The sequence below is a fragment of the Poromitra crassiceps genome, assembly GCF_964638095.1.
Source record: "Poromitra crassiceps genome assembly, chromosome: 12".
In the NCBI taxonomy this organism is placed as follows: domain Eukaryota; kingdom Metazoa; phylum Chordata; class Actinopteri; order Beryciformes; family Melamphaidae; genus Poromitra; species Poromitra crassiceps.
The window spans coordinates 19,209,269-19,232,355 of NC_139632.1; the positions used below are offsets into that span (position 1 = coordinate 19,209,269).

General features: G+C 46.9%; 1 protein-coding gene across 1 annotated transcript in view; it reads left to right on the plus strand.

Annotated features, from left to right (window-relative positions):
• The window catches only part of sema6bb (sema domain, transmembrane domain (TM), and cytoplasmic domain, (semaphorin) 6Bb), a gene marked incomplete at both ends in the record, with an annotated part of 85,806 nt that overhangs the window by 22,254 nt on the left and 40,465 nt on the right, over window positions 1–23,087 (plus strand). The window contains 8 exons of the mRNA XM_083648380.1: window positions 83–181; window positions 2,467–2,557; window positions 4,620–4,739; window positions 7,282–7,370; window positions 8,461–8,678; window positions 17,307–17,438; window positions 18,036–18,185; window positions 19,731–19,910. Of these exons, the coding sequence (XP_083504506.1) occupies window positions 83–181; window positions 2,467–2,557; window positions 4,620–4,739; window positions 7,282–7,370; window positions 8,461–8,678; window positions 17,307–17,438; window positions 18,036–18,185; window positions 19,731–19,910 (1,079 nt within the window). The remainder of the gene's footprint in view (window positions 1–82; window positions 182–2,466; window positions 2,558–4,619; window positions 4,740–7,281; window positions 7,371–8,460; window positions 8,679–17,306; window positions 17,439–18,035; window positions 18,186–19,730; window positions 19,911–23,087) is intronic.

Sequence of the window (23,087 nt, forward strand, 5' to 3'; positions counted from 1 at the left end):
CTCCCCCTCCCTCTCTCTCTCTCTCTCTCTCTCTCTCTCTTTCTCTCTTTGTCTGTCTGTCTCTCTCCCTCGCTCCTACTAGGATGAGTGCCGAAACTTCATGAAGGTGCTGCTCAGCAGACGAGGAGGCCTATTTATCTGTGGGACGAACGCCTTCAATCCACTATGTGCCAACTACACTGTGAGTTGAGACAAAACACACACACGCGCACACACACACACACACACACACACACACACACACACACACACACACACACACACACACACACACACACACACACACACACACGCACTTGCCATTACGACTGTACCTCTGCCAAACCTGTCAGTGGTCCAGCCATGTATTAAGACTAATGATTATTTTGACATCATTGATAAATGAACTATCTCCTTCCTCAGTCTCATAACACAATTAGGAAGCTTGATCATGCCAGAAGTGTACAACCTGATTGGAATTGTTTGTGCAGCACCCGAGGCAGTGAAGTGATTGAACCTTGTTGTCTTGCAATTGCACATTGTTGTTTTCCTCAGATACAGCAGTTGTTTCTGCTCGCTAGTTAAACTTTGTGGTCTATTGAGCTTGTTATCATGGGGAAGCAGCGACGGCTCATCAGGAAGAAGCCGAGCGGGGAAGAGCAGAGTATTCAGAGACCGAGGGTGAAGACATTAGTTTGTGCGGTTTGATATTTTTGCCTCAGGTTCGTTAGGAAACCAAAACAATTCCCCAGCTAGAGAAGAAAGCACAGATTCAGTCTACAAGTTTTTTAAAAAGTTGTTCTGAGTTTCTGAGTTTTCTCCCATTTTCTTCCCAATTGTACTTGGCCAATTCCCCCTGCTGTCCTGGTCGTTTCTCCGCCCCCTCTGCTGATTTAGGGAGAGTTGTAGACTAGCACATGCTTCCTCTGATACATGTGCAGTCACCAGCCCCTTCTTTTCACCTGACGAGGAGTTTCACCGGCAGAGTTTAACGTTATTCCCCCCAGTTCCCCTCCCCCCGAACAGCTGCCCCGACCGACCAGAGGAGGCGCTAGTGCAGTGACCAGGACTCATACCGCACCGGCTTCCCAACCACAAACACGACCAATTGTGTCTGTAGGAACGTCTGACCAAGCCGGAAGTACCACTACTTGGAATTGAAGCCGGCTCTCCGCGGTGGTAGGCGAGTGCTTTTACCTCTACACTACACTACCCAGACGCCCCAGCCTACAACTGGCCTGATTCAACCAATTACCCACAATACATTAGTTATCACATTCTCTGTCCAAAATAAAATGTCAGTTTTGTATCCATCCAGCAGGCTCACCTGAATCTTCCAGCACAGCACCTGCTCCAGTTCCCGACCAATCAGCTGTCTCGCTCAATTACAGTCATGATTTCAAACGTGCTGAAAGACGACACATAAAACATTCATCCGGCTTGGCTGATTTCACAATTCACATCATTCCACAGGAATTTGTAATGAGGGATGACGACAGCTGAGTGGGAGAGAGGGAACAAAAATGCTTTGGCTATCAAAGGCTTTTTGAGATACAGTACGTGTTATTTTCAGCCTCTCACATTTCAAACATAGCACAACAGTGGAAGACTGAGGCGTACCTGCTTCATTATCTGTCAGCCACTAATGGCATTCTACAACAGCATATAACACACCTGTCTGTGCCTGATAGGCTGGCTCATCTCTGGGGACTAGTTAGCCATGCTAGCTACTGGTTTATTTATAGCTGTGTTATAATGAAATGACACCAATAAATTATTTCATTTTCAACTGCGGATGACACTGTGCTGTTAAAATACTTTGCCTGTGGCTGCCTTTTATGTGTGTGTGTGTGTGTGTGTGTGTGTGTGTGTGTGTGTGTGTGTGTGTGTGTGTGTGTGTGTGTGTGTGTGTGTGAGTGTGTGTGTGTGTGTGTGTGTGTGTGTGTGTGTGTGTGTGTGTGTGTGTGTGTGAGAGTTAGTGAAAGAGCGAGAGAGAGAGAGAGCGAGAGAGAGAGAGAGAATGAGAGAGTTTACAATATTTGTATATGTTTGTGTGTGAGAGACATGCATGAAGTACCGGTGTGACTGCTTGGTGTTGTGTGTGTGTGTGTGTGTGTGTGTGTGTGTGTGTGTGTGCGTGTGCGTGCGTGTGTGCGTGTGCGTATGCGTGTGTGTGTGTGTGTGTGTGTGTGCACGCGCGTGTGTGTGTTGTATTTATGCCCGAGTGTTTGACGCTCGTGTTGTTGCTGTGCCTAATTGCCACCAGCGAATCATTATTTTGCACTTATGGTAACACTCTCTAATTGCCATCCTCTAGTGGCTTGTTTTCATGATGCTCTATGCATCCACATTGCTTCGGGTTCATTGAATACTGTGTGTGTGTGTGTGTGTGTGTGTGTGTGTGTGTGTGTGTGTGTGTGTGTGTGTGTGTGTGTGTGTGTGTGTGTGTGTGTGTGTGTGTGTGTGTGTGTGTGTGTGGTGTAACAGGGAGACACTCTGGAGATGGTAGGAGACACAGTCAGTGGGATGGCGAGGTGCCCTTACGACCCCAAGCACGCCAACGTAGCTCTGTTTGCAGGTAAGACACACCTTTCTTTGGCTCTTCAATTCCTCACATGAGACACGATCCACATGGATCACACAGCACTATGTGTGAGGGCTGGGCGGTATGGTTGAAATCAATATCACGATAATCACAACGATCAATCAATATATCACAATATTGTTCATGTATACAAAATCACATTAAATAATGTTCATCTCATTGAACTGAATGGTAATGTTAGGTGTGATGTCAAACAAAACAGATATGATTCTACTGAAAGACGATAAATGATAATATTGAATTATCGCCCAGCCCTACAATGTGTTGTAACACATTTAGTTTTGTGATTCTAGTGATTGTACTGTAGCAATGAATAGTTGCCAGGAATCACCATCAAATCGATTTCTGCCCCTGGAATATGCTGCTTACACTCGACAATAGAGCTACTACGACTCTAGAGGAAGTCATTTTCATTCACATGGTTTGTTTACTTCATCACATTGAAACACTTCTGAAACACTATAAACAATTCAGCAGCGGTGGCCATGTGGCTGACACTGACACTCTAGGGAGCCATTACTGTTAGGCCATCATCCCATTATCCAATATTAGCTAAAAGTACAAATGCTCTTTTTTCTGTGGGAGCAGCACGGCTGCAATTACATGGTGGCCTGGTCAGTAGTGTCAGCTTTATTACATGGTGGCCTGGTCAGTGGTGTCAGCTTTATTACATGGTGGCCTGGTCAGTGGTGTCAGCTTTATTACATGGTGGCCTGGTCAGTAGTGTCAGCTTTATTACATGGTGGCCTGGTCAGTAGTGTCAGCTTTATTACATGGTGGCCTGGTCAGTGGTGTCAGCTTTATTACATGGTGGCCTGGTCAGTAGTGTCAGCTTTATTACATGGTGGCCTGGTCAGTAGTGTCAGCTTTATTACATGGTGGCCTAGTCAGTGGTGTCAGCTTTATTACATGGTGGCCTGGTCAGTAGTGTCAGCTTTATTACATGGTGGCCTGGTCAGTGGTGTCAGCTTTATTACATGGTGGCCTGGTCAGTAGTGTCAGCTTTATTACATGGTGGCCTGGTCAGTAGTGTCAGCTTTATTACATGGTGGCCTAGTCAGTGGTGTCAGCTTTATTACATGGTGGCCTGGTCAGTAGTGTCAGCTTTATTACATGGTGGCCTGGTCAGTAGTGTCAGCTTTATTACATGATGGCCTGGTCAGTAGTGTCAGCTTTATTACATGGTGGCCTGGTCAGTAGTGTCAGCTTTATTACATGGTGGCCTGGTCAGTAGTGTCAGCTTTATTACATGGTGGCCTGGTCAGTAGTGTCAGCTTTATTACAAGGTGGCCTGGTCAGTAGTGTCAGCTTTATTACATGATGGCCTGGTCAGTAGTGTCAGCTTTATTACATGGTGGCCTGGTCAGTAGTGTCAGCTTTATTACAAGGTGGCCTGGTCAGTAGTGTCAGCTTTATTACATGGTGGCCTGGTCAGTAGTGTCAGCTTTATTACATGGTGGCCTGGTCAGTAGTGTCAGCTTTATTACAAGGTGGCCTGGTCAGTAGTGTCAGCTTTATTACATGGTGGCCTGGTCAGTAGTGTCAGCTTTATTACATGGTGGCCTGGTCAGTAGTGTCAGCTTTATGAAGCAGTGCCACATAATACAGCATCATTCACTCGTGGTCAGGGTGGGGTAAATCCTCCCGATCTCCCCATTCAGCATAGTTAGCATTTAGCTGCTAGCCCAGCCCAGGCAGACACGATCGGGGATTTAACCCCCGCAGTAAACGCACATCTGAACAGACGTCTCCTTTGGTGAGTCAGCCCATTGAGATATATGGGGGGGGGGGGGGGGTTTACACCACTCGTACGCAAGCCATAGTAACATTTTGTGTGCGTTTCCACACAGACCGACTGTATCTATTGGTTCCAGTTATGCTGTCGCTCTGGCTGGCTCTCCAACTCACAAGTGTGCTTGTGTGATGTGCGTGTGTGTGTGTGTGTGTGTGTGTGTGTGTGTGTGTGTGTGTGTGTGTGTGTGTGTGTGCGTGCGCGCCTGTGCGTGCGTGTGTGTGTGTGTTGTGTTTGTGTCAGAGGGGAATCTGTTTACAGCTACAGTGACAGACTTCCTGGCCATTGATGCAGTGATCTACCGCAGCCTTGGGGACAGCCTCGCCCTGCGCACCGTCAAACACGACTCCAAGTGGTTCAGAGGTACCTACACACGTGTGTGTGTGTGTGTGCGTGTGTGTGTGTGTGTGTGTGTGCGCTCATGTGTGCCTATTTATGTGTGTTTGTGTTTTATTCGAGTGTATGTGCTCTCGTTAGTATAAATTCTGCTGCTGCTGCTGTTGTTGTTGTTGTTGTTGTTGTTGTTGTCGTTGTTGTGAAGAGTGTGATGGCTTGAGTTGATGTCCACATCACTTAGCAGCAGGATCGATGTGTGTGTCAGGAGCAGAGGACTGAGTCAGCAGCCTGACAGCTCAGGTCAGAGCAGACAGTCCAGCTCAGCGCTCGCTGCCTCTGCCCGCAGCGTCCGCATCACACTCACCCTGCAATTACACCTCACCTAAAGATGACAAAGAGGCTGTAAAAAGCACAATAAAACACACAATATCACACGCAGGTTGCAGCCGGTCCCAGGCCACTCCCACATAGTGGGACAAGTGAGTCCCACAAATAACAGCAATAAAAAAATGCTTATTGTTCTTTTACTGTGTAATGAAATGAAGCATGGCCTCTTCTTCTTTTTCAATTTAAAAATCAGGTGCGTTTTCCGGCTGTGAAGTTAATTCGTAGGTTGTGTGTGTGTGTGTGTGTGTGTGTGTGTGGGGGGGGGGGGGGATGGGGGGGGATACTGTAGAATCTACAGTATCCCCCCGCATCCCCCCCCCCCACACACACACAATTGTTAAACCAATTATTTTCTACATTTGTGTGTTATTGTGGGAAGGGAGGAGAAAAACAAATACAAAATAATTTTTCTGATTATATTTTTTTGTTTTGTTTTTTTGTTTTTCCTTTCTTTCCCATTGTCTGAGCCTGTTTGTCTGTTTTGTATTGTTTGTGTAAAAAAAAAAAAAAAAAAACTTTTTTTTTTTTTTTTTTTTACATCTTTCTGAACGCCACCCCGCGGGCACCTGGTCGCCCGCGGGCGCCGTGTTGGCTACCACTGCTGTAGATCAAGAGAGAGAGAGCTTTCCAATGGTTACTTGCCATCATTTCAATAATTATTATGTCATGTACTCTGTTGGCCATATTTATTTTTTCCTGGTGGTGATGATTAAATGTTACGGCCAATATCATGGATGTTTGATGGTAACATCCACTCATCCAGGGTCTTCTGTAGGGTGGGCTTCAAGGTCCAGGGTCTTCTGTAGGGTGGGCTTCAAGGTCCAGGGTCTTCTGTAGGGTGGGCTTCAAGGTCCAGCATTCAGAGCTGTTGTAGATCAAATTGAATACACATTGTATTGATATGAGTTATCACATTATATGCACATCATGATGGAGAGGCACAGGCAGACAGTTATCAAGGAGGAGATTTCTCCCCTCTGCTAGCCTTCAGCATGTCAAGTGACCTTGCTAAGGGAACACATACACACACACACGCAATCTGTGTGCTCCAGTCAGATCACCCCTCCTCTCTCTGTTTCTCTCTCCTCTCTATAAAACCATATGCATATGTTAAATCTTGGCTGCATTTTGTTACCTCTGTAATTGCATACATCATGTTGAGAAGTGAATACAACCCTTCTGCTAGGAAGTTAGCAGCAGTCAATGTTATGGCTTGAATACAACTGATTGATCTAACTTCCCTGACTCTATGGCTTCATTCAAATAATTGGTCATCATTTTCATATTGGCTGGAAATACTAATGTTTACACTGCGGATGAGGGATGGTAAATTATATTCCATAACAAGAGCCATAATAGAAGAATGGACTCTACGGTCACAGTGAAGAAGCTGAGCTGTGACGCTGAGCCTTGGGAGGTTGGACTTCACCACACTGGCCATGCTGTTCGCAGCCTTCCATGCGAGCACCTTCCTCACTTTAAGATCTTATTGTGACGAGTTGACCCAGGAGCCTAGAAGTCATTCACGTCTTTCAGATCAATGCCTCCTGTTGTCGTCAGAGGTGGATGTTCCAGGAGGATGTTGTAGGAGATAAAACCTCGGTTTTCTTTGCATTTAGCCTTAAGTCCAACCTTGGCGCACTCTGTCTCCACTCTGATCAGGAGCTTCTGTGCTGCTCTACTCGCTCAGATAGCAGGCTGATATCCGCGTAGTCTAGGTCTGTGAGGACTAACAGCAGAGAGTAGTCTAGACCTCCTAGGTGTAATAGTGAGGCCGAATTCCTGTAAGTGGTTCTGTGTGAGCACGTCAGAACTTATTTTGGGAGGGGAAAGTGTTTCCATCTCCCATTTTGTGCTTTAACTGTTTTCGAAAAAGACAAAAAACACATTTTCTTTTTTACGAAATTGAGGACGTTTTTCAAATTTTGACGTTTCTAATGTGATACTTCAAAGTGTGCATGAAAATACCGCACTGCCATGGTCCATCTATATTTCATTCCCCTTCTGTCTCTATACTGTATATTTATAATTTTTTTCTGTCTCTCTCTCTCTCTCTCTCTGTGTGTGTGTGTGTGTGTGTGTGTGTGTGTGTGTGTGTGTGTGTGTGTGTGTGTGTGTGTGTGTGTGTCTCTCTCTCTCTCTCTCTCTCTCTCTCTCTCTCTCTCACACACACACCTTATAGAGCCATATTTTGTCAGTGCTGTGGAGTGGGGGCCTCACATCTACTTCTTCTTCAGAGAGATGGCCATGGAGTTCAACTACCTGGAGAAGGTAACAGAAGTTGTGCCGACCAGGTCTCAGCAGTATCCTATTGGGTTTCTCATGTTTCTCTCAAGCATAAATGACATTTAAGATAAAATAGCCTCCTTAGCAAATTCCCTAACCTTCACTATTCACATAGAGGAATGACAGGTAAAGGTCCATTCATATGAGAATCTATGAAAAAGGCCTATAGAGGAATAAGAGTGCTATAAAAGCAGATGCTGGTCTCAATGTTTTTATTATTTGAATGTCAGTATCACCTGTTCTCCCCACAGCTGCACTGACCTTTCCTCCTTGTATTTGTTTGTCTGCATAGCTAATCCAACAAATCACGTTCTGAGCAAACAAACTTGTGTCTGAATTAACCCCAGAAAGACCCCTTTTTTGTACCTTGTGTGTCTATTTTCTGCCCTAACCAGAACTGGGATTCATCCTCATGAAAGAAAGAAAAGAGAAGTCAGCATCAAGAACCCTTTTTTTCCTCTAATACGTAAATGAGCAATTCACATTTGGGCAGACGTGCTTGCACAAGGCTTTTGGCTTGGCATGTTTACAGAGAGCAGAGTAAGTGGATACTTAAACAGCATCACCGTTCTGTGGGTGAGGGTGTTCAAAGAAGCAATTTTGAGATGCACTGACACTTTCATGAATAATTGATATTAAATTTACCATTATAAAACAATAATCTGTCAAAACAGGGTTTACGCCGTGCAAATGGCTCTTTAGAGATCGCCCTGGAATCGAAAAGCGCTTTGCGTTTCATCTCCAGGCAGGTTGCCTTTTTGTTGATGAAACGCAGTTCTGGAAATGCTTCCCAACTCCCCAGCTTATTACCTGAGCTATGTGTGTGTGTGTGTGTGTGTGTGTGTGTGTGTGTGTGTGTGTGTGTGTGTGTGTGTGTGTGTGTGTGTGTGTGTGTGTGTGTGTGTGTGTGTGTGTGTGTGTGTGTGTGTGTGTGTGTGTGTGTGTGCGCGTGCATCGGCATGCGTGCATGCGCGTGGTTTCATGTGTGTATATGTCGGTACATTGCAGATATATTTCACACAGTCATTTGTATGCCTAACAGTACACCGGCTTCTCTGTGCCTGACTCGCTGCAGGTGATGGTGTCCCGTGTGGCGCGGGTGTGTAAGCGCGACCTGGGTGGGTCTCAGCGGGTCCTGGAGAAACAGTGGACGTCCTTCCTGAAGGCCCGCCTGAACTGCTCCGTCCCCGGAGACTCCCACTTCTACTTCAACCTCCTCCACTCCACCAGCCCCATCATCAGCATGCACGGCAGAGACATCATCCTGGGAGTGTTCTCCACACCGGCCAACAGGTAGAACTTAGACCCACACACAAATACACTATCAAGACAAACTAATAATATATGCTTCCGGGCATCCGAGTAGTGCAGCAACACAAGGGTTGCAGGTTACCTCTGGCTTAGTCGCGCGTCCATACAGGCACAATTGGCCGTGTCTGTGAGTGGGAAGCCAGATTAAGGATATGTGTCCTGGTCGCTGCACTAGTGAAGAAGAACCGGACGGACAAACCCGTCTATATTGTCACATGAAACCTGTTGAACAACACACGGATGTGGCCAGCCACACACACTCATGCTGAGGGTCGCCGGTGAAATACAGTCTCTGCACTTATCCTATCAAGCCTTGTCCTTCCTCTGGGGGGCAGCCAGGAGCAGTGGGCAGCTTTCAGTGTACACCGCCCAGGGACCAACTTCCTGTCCTCGTCGCCAGGTGACGATCTTCTGAATGTTTTTAGCAGGTGTCCATACTGATGTTGTATGGAGTAAACCCCAGGGGAGCATGGGGAGAACGTGCAAACTCCACACAGAAAGGCCCTTTTCACGAGATAGCCCACCTGGGCACTCGGCACCGACAGCATGGAGAGTCATACCCCCATTGCCAACAGCGTCCAACGTGGGAATCGAACCCAGGACCTTCTTGCTGTGAGGCGATAGTGTGAGGCGAGAGTGCTACCACTGCACCACCATGCCTCCTTTGCTTGGCCAGTGCGCCTGTTCGGGGGGAGGGGAACAGGGGGGAATGCAATGATCCTCTCACATGCTACGTCCTGCCGGTGAAACCCTTCACTGTCAGGTGAAAAGGAGCAGCTGGCGACTGCACATGTATCGGAGGAAGCATGTGCTAGTCTACAACTCTCCCAAATCGGCAGAGGGGGTGGAGCAGCTACCGGGACATCCTAGCAGGGGGAATCGGAAAGTACAATTGGGGAGAAAACGATTTTTTTAAATAAAAAAAGAATATGTGATTTCAATGTCTCACACACACACACACACACACACACACACACACACACACACACACACACACACACACACACACAAACCTGTGTGCACACACACACATACACTCACACAGGAACTGTAGATCAATATGTAATTTGTCTACCTTCAAATAGATGTTTGTGTGTCAGAGAGAGCGAGCAAATGTGTTTTGACTATGTGTGTGTGTGTGTGTGTGTGTGTGTGTGTGTGTGTGTGTGTGTGTGCGTGCGTGCGTGCGTGCGTGCATGCGTGCGTGTGTTTGTGTGTGTGTGCACATTCATGAGTGTGAGGGCTGAAGTGATGGAATTTCAATTAATTTCCTCTCCTAACAGAGAAAAGGGGCTTCATCATACTGTGATTGCTGATAAAGAATTACACGGACATAGAAACGCATCAAGACACAGTTCCCATGGCGGTGTGCGGCCGGACGCACACAGCTCACCTTGAAAATGTACTGGACCACCACAGTTTGCTCTTCCCTCGCTGAAGCCTGAAAGAGCAAGGCTGCCTACAGGCCCAGCAAAGCCCCAGAGAGGGAGAGAGAGAAACGGGCCATGTGGGGATGCACAGGTCAAGATCATAGGATACAGAGTAATTTAAGACACATGGGAGGCTTTCAGTGGGGACAAAGGGGCGATTTGTTGAAAGACAATGTTAAATTGAAAAAAGGTGAGGAGAGAAGAAGAGGGAGAGGAGGGGAGGGGAGGAGGAGGAGAGGAGGGGAGGAGGAGGGAGAGGAGGGGAGGGGAGGAGTACGGAGAGGAGGAGACGGGAGGAGGACGGAGAGGAGGGGAGGGGAGGAGGACAGAGAGGAGGGGAGGGGAGGAGGACGGAGAGGAGGGGACGGGAGGAGGACGGAGAGGAGGGGAGGGGAGGAGGACGGAGAGGAGGGGATGGGAGGAGGACAGAGAGGAGGGGAGGGGAGGAGGACAGAGAGGAGGGGAGGGGAGGAGGACGGAGAGGAGGGGAGGGGAGGAGGACGGAGAGGAGGGGAGGGGAGGAGGACAGAGAGGAGGGGAGGGGAGGAGAGGAGGACAGAGAGGAGGGGAGGGGAGGAGGACAGAGAGGAGGGGAGGGGAGGAGAGGAGATTGATGCAGCCTGGTAAATGGGGGATTAGGAAAGACTGAGTGTGTTTGCAGAACCAGAGACAGCACAAACAGTAAAGCAGAGACATTGAACAACCAAGAGAGGAAGTGGATGCGTCAGAAATATGTATAGTGCTGCATGTAGAACGTTACCTAACGTGATCCTTTTGGTGCAACGACTCTCAGAGTATGTCCATGCTGCAGAGGTGTGCATCCTCAAGACATTCAATCTAGTGTTGAATCTTAAACCCCCTTTCTTCTTCAAAACAAGTGAAAACAAATGTGCCAATGGGGTGAATTAATTTCCCTTATTTCCAATATGCAAATCAGCTTGTTTCAACAATTGTCTTGATTCAAGGGTCCCTTCGTGGGATTCAAGTGTCCCTTTCTGGTGAAGTGGAGTGATTGCCTTATTCTGCCTACAGTAGTTAGCATATATTACGCAAAGATATTATTTCTATCAAATATTACTTTGAAAAGTCCTGAAACATCTGAAACAACATAAATGTGAGGTTACCTCACACCATTGACAGATTTCTTTCACTTGTTTTAAGAACAATACACATTTTTAAGACTGAATAGGAGACTAAATGGCTGTTTGTAGGCATATTCTTAATTTTGAGCTGCTCATCAGTAAACAGCTAAGATCAGGTTTAGCTACAGTATGTTGTATACAGAGACGTCTAACAGGTTCAAATTCTGTATACCTATTCGTATACCTATTAAACGGTCCTGATACCACTTACTGTATCTGGTAGAATATATCAAAACAAACACACTTTTCCCTCCCAACTATTTGACTGTGATATGGAATCAACATAGTCTCCCACCCAAATGCAAATCAGCAGCATGTTTATCTAACATTTAAGAACTGAGAAATGTAGGTTTTGAGTTTGACATACGCAGTACTAGCTGCAGGACTGTCTCCCTAACTCTACTCCTCCCTGTACTCAGAGTAATGGACGACTCTACTCCTCCCTGTACTCAGAGTAAAGAAGGAGGCAAAGAGCCAGGGAGAGATGGCTGGGCAGATGTGAAAGCAGAGGAGACAGAAGGGAGAATAAAGGGGAAGCTGGTGAACACGAGCAGGGGAGGAAGAGGGGGAGGAGGGGAGAGAAAACTCAAGGACGAGGAAGTCAGTAATGGACAACACGTGCATCCCTCTCTCTGTCGCTCTCTCTCTCTCTCCGTGTGTGTGTGTGTGTGTCTCTCTCTCTCTCTCTCTCTCTCTCTCTCTCTGAGATCTAAAACTGTTTCATCAGCTGCATCTTATCTGTGTGTGTTTGGAAGAGCTACACTGTGAGAGCGCCTGGTGCCTGCAGTAGCGACGGATGCTTCTCTCTCTCTCTTTCTCTTTCTCTCTCTCTAACACACACACACACACACACACACACACACACACACACACACACACACACGCACACAAACACACTTACAATGGTTCCCAGATAACATTATTACCAGCATGCCATAGAGGAGATCCAGCTGAACACACAAACCCCTGCCTGGGTAAACTGCTACTGGGCACTATTTTAAATGACTGCAGACCAAGAAAGAGAGAGGGAGGGCTGGATGGACAGATAGATAGAGAGGTGGGGGATGGAAGAGAAGGATAAAAAAAAAACTAGAGAGAAAGAGAAGGAGAGAGGTGAGCTGTAAACATCCCAGTGGCCAGTGTGGCCCACTGCGCCACACTGGCTAAACGCTCGCCAGACAAATTGCTTTGGCTGGCAGCGTGCAGTGAAAGCAGCGTGAGGCAGGATCTGGGAACGGAGGAAGAGCTGTTTCACCCTGTGCAACACATGTTACTGTAGTATGGGAATGATGCCATGGCGTCAGGCTTTTACGGGTCTTCCCACAACCTCCCCTGGACACTGTGTAGTTGCTCATCTCCTCCTGTGCCCACAAACTCCAGGGAGGATTTTACAGCCACATACCCCGCCTGTTATACTGCAGCAGGACCCCGCTGTCTCCGCTGATGTGACTTGACGACGTGAGGGAACGAGAGAGGGGTAGAGTGGCCCCTAGAGAGCTGGCAGCCTCCACAATATCAAATCCAAACCCTGCCCGCCGGCTGCTACTTCCTGTGCGTGTGCACCTCTGCTGCTCCGGGCACTTCCCCTCCGAAGGCGATGAAAGAGGAGCACTGAGTGCTCCGACCCCTCCTGCTCAAGAGGTCAAGGATGCCGAGGGAGCAACAGCGACCTGGGGAGTGAGGAGAGAAAGGAGAATGTGAGAGCAGCAGAGAGATGGGAGGAAGAAGCGTGAAAAATACAGTATTTCTGCTTTATTCAGCAGGAATCAGTGGGAATATGCCGAATGCAAGATGTCAATTGGAAGGCGTATACTGGGATCTTCATTGTGCTGCGCTGGACTGGCGATGCAAAATAACCAATTGACTTTGTTGAATTGGCTGTTTTCTTTGCTAAGCTGTTGGAAGCTGAACATGACTACAGCTGCTGGAGAAGAGTGAAGTGGTCTCATTAGGCTTAATGGGGCTGTGCAGGAATGCAAAGGAAACATCCCATGATGCAGTGCAACGCAAACCAAGTGCATCCTGAGAGTGGAACGCCATGTTTGGGTTGGGCTGTAAAGAAGCCCGCATGGGGTGAGACAGCGAGACGTCCCTCTGGGAAAATGCCGCGCAGAGAGAGAGGGAGATTGGGAGGACAAGGAGCAGGAGGAGGACAGGTTTACGGTGCCAGGAGAAATGAGACGTGGGGGGGAGGGGGGGATGCTCATCCCCCTGGGCCTACATGAGGACTGTGTAGCTGGGTACCTAGGAAGAGGTGGAGAAGAGACTAGGGTGCAGTAAAATAACAAATGTGTGCAGCTGTCAGGAGAGCCATGTCACCAGGGGAATACAGTGTCACAGAAGTGCTCACTAGTCCACAGGGGGACCTGATGTGGAAAGGTCAAGAAGAAGAGTATGAGAATGTAGGTAGAATGTCTGAATATGAAGGGGAGGAGAGGAGAGGAGAGGAGGAGAGGAGAGGGGAGGAGAGGGGAGGAGAGGAGAGGAGAGGAGAGGAGAGGAGAGGAGAGGAGAGGAGAGGAGAGGAGAGGAGAGGAGAGGAGAGGAGAGGAGAGGAGAGGAGAGGAGAGGAGAGCGGTTTGTGGTAGAAATAAAGGAGAGAAGGGCAAAATATTTTCGGAAACAAAGGTAGAGGGCAGAAATGGAGGTGCATGGCCGAGAGAGATTAGCCATCTGGAGGTAAAAGAAAGAGAGGAGGATTAACATTGAAACTTCTCCTTTACCCCACCAGCTCCTCCTCCTCCTCTTTTTCCCCCTCTTCCATCCATCCGAGGCATCGTGTGTTATACCAAGCTGTCAGTGAGCTTGTTAAACAGTGAGGAAGTGGTCTGGACCCCCTCAGCAGCCCTCTCTCCGCTCCGACCGACATCCTACCCATCCAGCCTGGGACAGCCTGTCACTCACCCCGGGCCGGGGAGAGGAGGGGGGGTGGGGGGGGGGGTTGTGTGAATGATGGACAAATGCAGACGGAGGGAGAGAACCGGCTGGGGAAAAGTTCACATGCAAAAGAAAGAGGTTTCGGAGGTAGAGGGAAAGTGAGAAAATGTTTGAAATTCTTATTTGCGTGGAGAAAAAAAAAGAACAGAAGAGAAGCCAGGAGAGACTGTTCGAGGGCGAAACAGAACAGAATTAAAAGAATTACGGTAGGAATAATAACAGCCTGAGGCCTCTTCTTGGTGACCTGCATAGAAAGAGAGAGACAGGTGAGGGTTCAGGAGAAGGCAGAGACAGAGGAAGGAAGCCAAGCTGGCATCGGTGCCTCGCTGGCAGACGTGCCACACACAACATCTGGTGCCCGCGGCCCCGAGCGAGGCGCCGTGTCATCCATCCATCCATCCATCGTCTCCGCCTGCAGCTCCACCATGCCGGCCCGGCCGGGGGTCGAGGCACGTCCCAGCCTATGAATGATAAGTGCGGAGGGAGAGACGGCGCCACCCGATCAAACGGCACATCGGGAGAGCCAGACTCCCCCGCCGCGGAAACCGCCATCCAGCCTCCAGGCGCTGCCTTCCCCAAACAAAACCCTTCCTGTGACTATCAAAGGAGCGTTCGATAGACAACACTGCACAGCATGATGCAGAATAGGAGGGGGGATGCGGGTGGGGGGGGGGCAGAGGCACAGGCCCTCAAACCAGTGGTGGTACATGATTTCCTTTAGAGACAGAGAGAGATGGAGAGATGGAGAGAGAGATGGATAGGTGTGGGCGTCTGGGAGCAGCAGGCTACAGATGACTCAGTCTCTCAGGTGTGTGTGTGTGTGTGTGTGTGTGTGTGTGTGTGTGTGTGTGTGTGTGTGTGTGTGTGTGTGTGTGTGTGTGTGTGTGTGTGTGTGTGTGTGTGTGTGTGTGTGTGTGTGTGTGTGTGTGTGTGTGGTGTTAAAGTGTAAAGCTTTAACCAGCACACACACGTCACACTCCCACTACGCACACCATTAAGAACTCTTTCCCCCCGCCATTGACGTGTTTTCCCGTCATTATGAGACAACGCTTCCACGCACTGATTCTCTCGAGTTGTGCTGGTAACCTCCCTGTGTATTATACTGTATGGACAAACTTCTGTGTTTCAACTGGCATGAGGCTGAGCAGATCATGACAGAAGTTTCATTTTTGGGTGAACTGTTCCTTGTTCACTGTTCACTGATGATTGATGAGGACATGTGCAGAGTGGAGGACAAGTCTCGGAGCAGGAGACAAGAGCTGTTTTCTTTTTGTTTTTTGTTGATTGGTTTTACTCATCCCTCCTCTTGTCCTGACACCAGGGTAGGAAATTAACTTAACAAGGGCTTTTTTTGCCCTTTGTGAAATATGTTTCGGGGTTATTTTGAATTTCCAGGTCAATTTGATCAAACTAGGCCGGGTATCGTGCTCGGCGCAACTTCGCATCACTGATGACATCACTGTCACTGATTATGTCACGATGCCTATGACATCACTGCTGTGCTAATGTCACAATGCCTATGACATCGGTGCCTGTGATGTCATAAGAGGATTTTTTTGTGTGTCAATAATGATGGCACTGATGACATCACTGATGATGTCATTGACATTGTGACATCATCAGTGGGACAAAAATTGAAACAGGCAGACAGATATTGCCCACTTGCTCCCTTTTATATAATAAAAAATGATGTTTGGAAATACCTTCGTTATTCTTCTATGTTGCGTGACAGAGCAATATTCAATTACTCTTATCCAAGCATATTTTATGTCTTGAATTTCATAAACAATCAATCACAGTTAAAAATCCTCATTTCCTATCATCTCAACACTGCTGATTGTCTGGCATGTTAAGTCATGTACTTGGCAAAAACTTTCGCCACTTTTTTTGTCCCGCTGATGAAGCTGTGGACTGTTCCACGACACGACTTCTTTGGAGGAGGTGGCATCTCTCGACAGGCCTGGCAGTATCTTAAAGTGTCTCCAGATGTACTGTCGCTAACCTAACATGTCAGTAACCAGTCTTTCCTCCAAACCCACAATAGTAGACTCTATGACAGCTTTTTCAGGCCCCGGGCAGACCAGGAGAGGGTCAGTGACTGTTCCTATTTAATTTCCATCTGTTTATAGTCATGACTCAGCGGGTGGTTTGCGTCGCAGTGTCAGTGCTGACACTCCTCTCTTTCTTCCCCCTGTCTCTGTAGTACGACTTTTCATTAGCTGCGATACACCAAGGCTCAGTGTGGAGAAAAGACTCTTGTCAGATTGACTGTCCGTGTGCGGATGTGTTTGTTGTGGCTGGCTGTGTGTATGTTGAGGTGAGTGTGTGTGTGTGTGTGTGTGTGTGTGTGTGTGTGAGTGGGTGGGTGGGTGGGTGGGGGGCGGGCTATGGTTTCTTCATCAAGCAGATGTTCGACTCGGTGTCGGTGGGTTCCTGTGTCGTTAAGCGGCCTCGGAGGTGCAGTGGGCTTTTTACTGGAACGTGTTGCCGGGTTCATTTCCTTTTTACGAGAATCTTCCCTCCTTTGTGAGGGCTGAGAATCTTCAGTGACTCATTTCCTGTTTCGTTTTATACCCCAAGAATTACAGCCAAGAGCTTTTCATTGGTCTAATCTGGCTATTGCATCCGCCGCTCCCCTCCGCTAAGTTGACAGTGTCTATCTTATCCGCTCTTTGTCTCCTTCGCAGCAACAATTCTCTTTGTGTTTGAGCATTGAATGTCATAGCATGAGTCAACGGTTTGAATCCAATTTGTCATCTTTGCCGTGTGCCTGCCTCTTTCTCCGGGTTTCTCACAATTCACGATCTATATTTGAAATGATTTCATTCTTTTGCTTTTATCATCTCCCATGGTCTGTTTTTTTCAGTCGAGGTATTAGCTACCCTTTCCTTTCTTTTTCCATTCACTTATTTTTTCTGTAGCTGTGTCTTCAGAGAGCAAAGCCTGCTTGGCGCAGGACTGACAGTCATTTCAAACCAATTCAATTCAGTATGTTATGTTGACTGGCAGTTCCTTTGTCTCCGTTCGTTTACCTCTCTCATCTCTGTCTCTCTATCTCTCTCTCTGTCTCTCTCTCTCTCTGTCTCTCTCTCTCTCTGTAGTATCCCAGGTTCAGCAGTGTGTGCCTTTGACATGGAGCAGCTGGCTTCGGTGTTTGATGGGAGGTTCAAGGAGCAGAAATCGCCAGAGTCTATTTGGACGCCAGTTCCTGATGAAGTCATCCCCAAGCCAAGGTGCAGATGGCTGTAATCACTTAATTCACCTCTATAAAGCCCGCTTATTATGTGGCTGTGATCCGAGAATTATGAGAATATACAACAGGCTGTATTCAAATCGTAGTGGGGCCGCAGCCATGCTACTCAGCTTTCATCATCAACAACAACGAAAAAGTTTTGCAGTTCAAAGCTCATGGTGAGGGTTTAGATTTCATAATTATATCCATACATGCTGATAAACTGCGGTGCGGACCGCCTCAACAATACAAGTGGTTTTAGTTAGTTTTAGGTAACAAATACAAACAGAGGGGAGACTGGCTAAGCAAAGATAATGGATAATTACACATTTCACATCTGGATCTCATGGCACTATCTGTATCTTACTTACCCTAAACATTTCGCTGTTGTACCTGAATCAAATAAGCGTAAGAAAAATGATATTGGTCTGAATGTGAGAAACTCTCATTGAGTCTGAGCCAAAAAAATAAGCAGTCCAGCAGTATTGTCGGTGATAGACGGGAATAGTCGGAAGTGCCAACTACATTAATGATCTGCCTGTTCACTGTCTGCTAAACATGCGCTGAACCGTGGTGTCCCCCTAATTCCCTTCCCCAGGCCCGGCGGCTGTGCTGTTCAAGGTTCCAGGTTTAATTCCTCCAACTCCTTCCCAGATGAGATGCTCAACTTTGTCAAGACTCATCCTTTGATGGATGAAGCCATCCCCTCACTCGGACAGAGGCCCTGGATAGTCAGAACCATGGTCAGGTGAGGCTGCAACTTTACATTATACATAGTTATGGGTTTTATAATAGTTTTTTGTTTTTAGATCATTTTACATTTTTATTTTAACTTTAGGTTATTGTTTTTAGATCCTATGGTAGTTTAGTTTTTATTCAACAGCTATAGTGTAATACAAACAATAAATCATAAATAATTTCAAAAGTTTATTTTCAAGATTTCCCCCACCAATTAGTATTCAGCAAAATCAGCCAAAACGTCTTTGCCCAAAGTTCATTGTCTTTTATACCCTTACATATAAATAAAGATTAAAAGTAAATTAATTTCACCTTTTTTAGTTTTAAGAGTAACGATAGTTAAGTTTTTTCCATAAATATCATTTGGAGTTTATGACAGTGTTTGTAACACCTAGCGTTTCCTGCTGGGGGCTTTAGACTCCTTCTGTTGGAGATGATGTCTGGTTGGGTGTGAAAGCCTGTAGTATAACAGAGAAACAGCTGTGGTACAACGAGTCCCACATGCATGCTCTCTCTCTCTCTCTCTCCCCCTCCCTTCCTCTCTCTCCCTCCCTCCCTCCCTCTCTCATATCTACCGTATGGACTCCCACTGGCGGCCAGCCACAAGGGGTTTACTGCCCCTCGATGTATGTGGAATATTAAACACCCAGCAGAACATGGCTCCTATTCTACACTACTGACTCCTACACACTGGAGTGTGTGCAGTTCAGCAACACTTTTCTATTGTTCCAACTGACAAGCCCATTTACTTGACTGATATTATTAATGACTGAACGTCTGGCGTAATTAGTTCATTATGCAAATTTGATTAACACTTTTTTGCACTGTGGAATATTCATTTAATTTTGTACAGACTCCAGAGAGAATGCCACATGCATTTGAACTCACAAGAGTCCATATTTTACCTTTAAAGGTCACATTTTGTGCTATTTTTAGCTGTTTAAAACATGTATTATGGATCTTAAAAACAAGGTTATGAATTCTGTTGCAAAAAACAACAACCTTAAATTCAGCCTCTGTGGGACTATCCACTCTGCCTCTCCCCTCATTAACTATGCGCTATTTTGAGCGGAAGGGACCTCTGATAAGATGATCTGTTAGGATAGATCCATCTTTGTCAGTTGATTATTTTCTAGACATGTTTCCATACTATGCAGCTATTCTACAGACAACAAGGTTTGCTCTTCTGCATTCAGTTGGCAGGGGCGGCACTGTAAGCGGGCAAATTAAATTAGTGTTACTTTGCGATGTCACAAAGTTACGGAAGTCAAAACGGCTCGTTTGGGGGCATTTTTTCTTTACTTGGATTGGTGTGTTTTGAGACTTCCACGATGTTCATATGGTTCATATGTTCATATGGCACACCCAAATCCTTTATAATCAAAGAGGCAAGGGAAATCCTGTTTTACACGAATTCTGACCCTTAAACCAATCACCAGTAATGCACAAATCATATACGCGCCTCCAGGGGCTGGTTGAATTATGCTTTTAGTCGTCAAATGAACCGTCCAACTCTGTGGCGTTAATACAGCGCTGCATCTCCCTTACTGCGCAGGTACCAGCTGAATAAGATGGTGGTGGATACGGAGGCGGGGCCCTATAGGAACTCCACCGTGCTGTTCCTGGGCTCGAGCAGAGGCACCATCCTCAAGTTCCTCATCATGCCCAACCCGGACAACACCGTCACCAACACCAACGTCTTCCTGGAGGAACTGGAGGGATTCAACCCTGATAAGTAAGAAGCGAAGGGATGAGTAACACACATTTTGTAGATGTTGAGGTCCATACAGTGGAGGGACTTGCAATGGTGAGAGTCCTTGCCATGAATTAAATCACTGAAAGAACATGTGGAAGCTACCGGGAAAGGGTTAAATGACATGTGCGGTTGATGGATACACAGCTAGGGGAGCTGGTGGTGTGATACGCCCTAGATGAGGAGTCGCTGGAAAAAAGAAAAGAAAAGAACAACATGACATATGCTGAATTATGCAGAGAACCTCACCAGTCTATGGGGAGGTTGAGATACATGTAATTGCTGCAGGAGCTGGAACAGTGATACGGAGAATACAAATAGAGCAAACAGAAAAGAAAGGGATTATATACATTATCAGGAAATCTAAACATCTTCTAATGAGGTTAACTCCATATAAAGGAGCGAGGGGAAAGAATCAGAAATTAACGAAATGATGATAAAATCACGCTATCATTAATTTTGAACAGAAAATGCATGCTATCAGGTAAATTGACCTCTTATCTTTGTTCTGAATCTGAATCCGATGTTACAAAAAGATTGAAATGGATAGGACTTCTAGTCCATTTCAAATGAGGCAGAACGAGGCAGGCAGCTTTGAGACCACCTCGGAAGTTCGACACCATGTAAAAGAACACTGGGTACCACTGCCTTTTAAAGTCTTCACTTGAGCTGTTATTTGCTCTAATTCAGTATGCAACATGGTAGATGGCTGCAGGGGGAAGAGTGGGCCTGTTCCACAGATGTAGTGAGCTTTGGTCGGTGATTATCTTTCACGAAGGCTAATTAGAAGCATTTAAAAAGAACGGGTTTGGAAACACTAACTTAGCATCGTGCTAATTGTGCCCCCTGATCTGATATTCAAAATGCAGACCACAAGGGGAAACAAAGGATGCCTCACAGAAGAGTCTCATCTACCTACCATCAACCTACGGTGCTTCACTTTTGATTCACTAACGGGTGCAACTTCCCCCGTCTGCGTTCCCGTCCCGCTCCAAACTCGGCTCACTCAGTTGTGTCCCAGCGTATTCATTCTGTGTCGCCAGTGACAAAATGAGGAATAGTGATGATGGCAGGAGAGGGAAGTCAGGTGCATGATGGGAGGACTAAGTGATGAATGTGCTGGTGTGGACTGGGGCCAGTGTGTCATGGATCATTTGGCGCGTGTGGTGAGCCCAGCAGGCACCGAGTTAATCAGGAGAAAGACCTTTTTACCTATGTGCTGGCCTGGCTTGGCTCGACGCGACCTGGGAGCATGTCCATTAAAACAGGGCTACCTGAGTGTTTGTCTTTAACTGATGACACGCTGGTTGAAAAAAGCAGCGGGTTGTCTACATCATGACTGTGTGTGACTAGTGGTCAAAAAGTAGCAGCAGTAAAAACAGTGGATATTTCATTTCCTGCAAGTTCTTCACAATAAAAAGCCTTTGGTTAGTTTGTCAGGGGGAAGCTTTTAATATGAAGCAGCAGCAGGAAAGTTTTTTCATTGACAATACGGCTCCGATATATGACTGAAAGCGTCAGGAGGAAACAGTAAAATAAAGCAGAAAGTACAAACTGAAACACAGGAGAGAAACTAAACTAAAGCTACAAAATAGCCTACTGAGCACTGAACACACAAAGGCTTCCTCTGGTCTCAGCACAGGCACAGACATGAGTTGAGACTCAAAACCACTCGCAACACACGCCTGAGGGGGAGAAGGCAGGCTGGTTGTCACGGTCAGTGAGATGCGGGCACGCTTTGGCCCCACTCCAGAGAAGGTCCATCTCGAGCGTGGCTCAGCACATTTAAAATGTGTATGGGAAAAGAAAAACCGAACGGCATGGTTTGGTTTGGCATGGCCAAAAGTGCCAATGGAGAAGGGGTACAGCCCCCCCCCCCTTACACACACACACACACACACACACACACACACACACACACACACACACACACACACACACACACGCACACACACACACACACACACACACACACACACACACACAGAGATGCTTTCTGCCCTGTAATGAACCTCTGGGTATGTAGACAGAAGTGGGGCCACTAACACAGACGTTCTATAACAGAGGACAGCACAGATCAGAGATCACTGCAGCCAAATTGGTTTGTGATTGGCTGGCTTCCCATAATGAACCAGGAAATGACCCGAGAGAGGCAACATTAATGTGTCCGGTACCTTCTCCTATTTTCTCCAGCTGTCTGCCCCTTATTACCTTTTTGGTCTAGGTGCTCTCTCTCTCTCTCTCTCTCTCTCTCTCTCTCTCTCTTTCTTTTCATCAATTTCTCATTCATCTCATCTCTCATCCTTTGTTTCAGTCATTCATTCTCTCTCTCTCTAAGGCCATAGCTTGGCCTTAGCAAAATGATAGATTCTCCTTACAGTAATGACTGTGGGCCCACCGCAATGTTATTACCATAAGCCATCCAGATACAGCTGATGCACAGGTCCACATGCGCATAAAAAGCTATAAATCTGCTGGCCAGAGGCAGGTATGTGCTCGCTATCGTAGCTCTAAAGTGCCAATTAGAAGCGATTCAGTTCCTGGCTGCTGTATCTGATGGCCGCCTCCGCAATAAGCACAGTGCAGATTTAGTTTGACACTGCGACAAACAGCTACATTGATGGCCTCTTATCAGCTTTATTTTTATAATGCTTTTTATTTATAGAGCTGTTTACATCTGGTACATCTGTTACATCTGGTGCTGTTTCACTTTTCAGAGGCATGTTGCTGCTGTAGTGAGGTTAGAGAGGCTGACGTAATGTGCCTGTTAGAGAGGCTGACGTTATGTGCCTGCTGTAGTGAGGTTAGAGAGGCTGATGTAATGTGTCTGCTGTAGTGAGGTTAGAGAGGCTGATGTAATGTGCCTGCTGTAGTGAGGTTAGAGAGGCTTACGTAATGTGCCTGCTGTAGTGAGGTTAGAGAGGCTTACCTAATGTGCCTGTTAGAGAGGCTGATGTAATGTGCCTGCTGTAGTGAGGTTAGAGAGGCTGATGTAATGTGCCTGCTGTAGTGAGGTTAGAGAGGCTGATGTAATGTGCCTGCTGTAGTGAGGTTAGAGAGGCTTACGTAATGTGCCTGCTGTAGTGAGGTTAGAGAGGCTTATGTAATGTGTCTGCTGTAGTGAGGTTAGAGAGGCTGATGTAATGTGCCTGCTGTAGT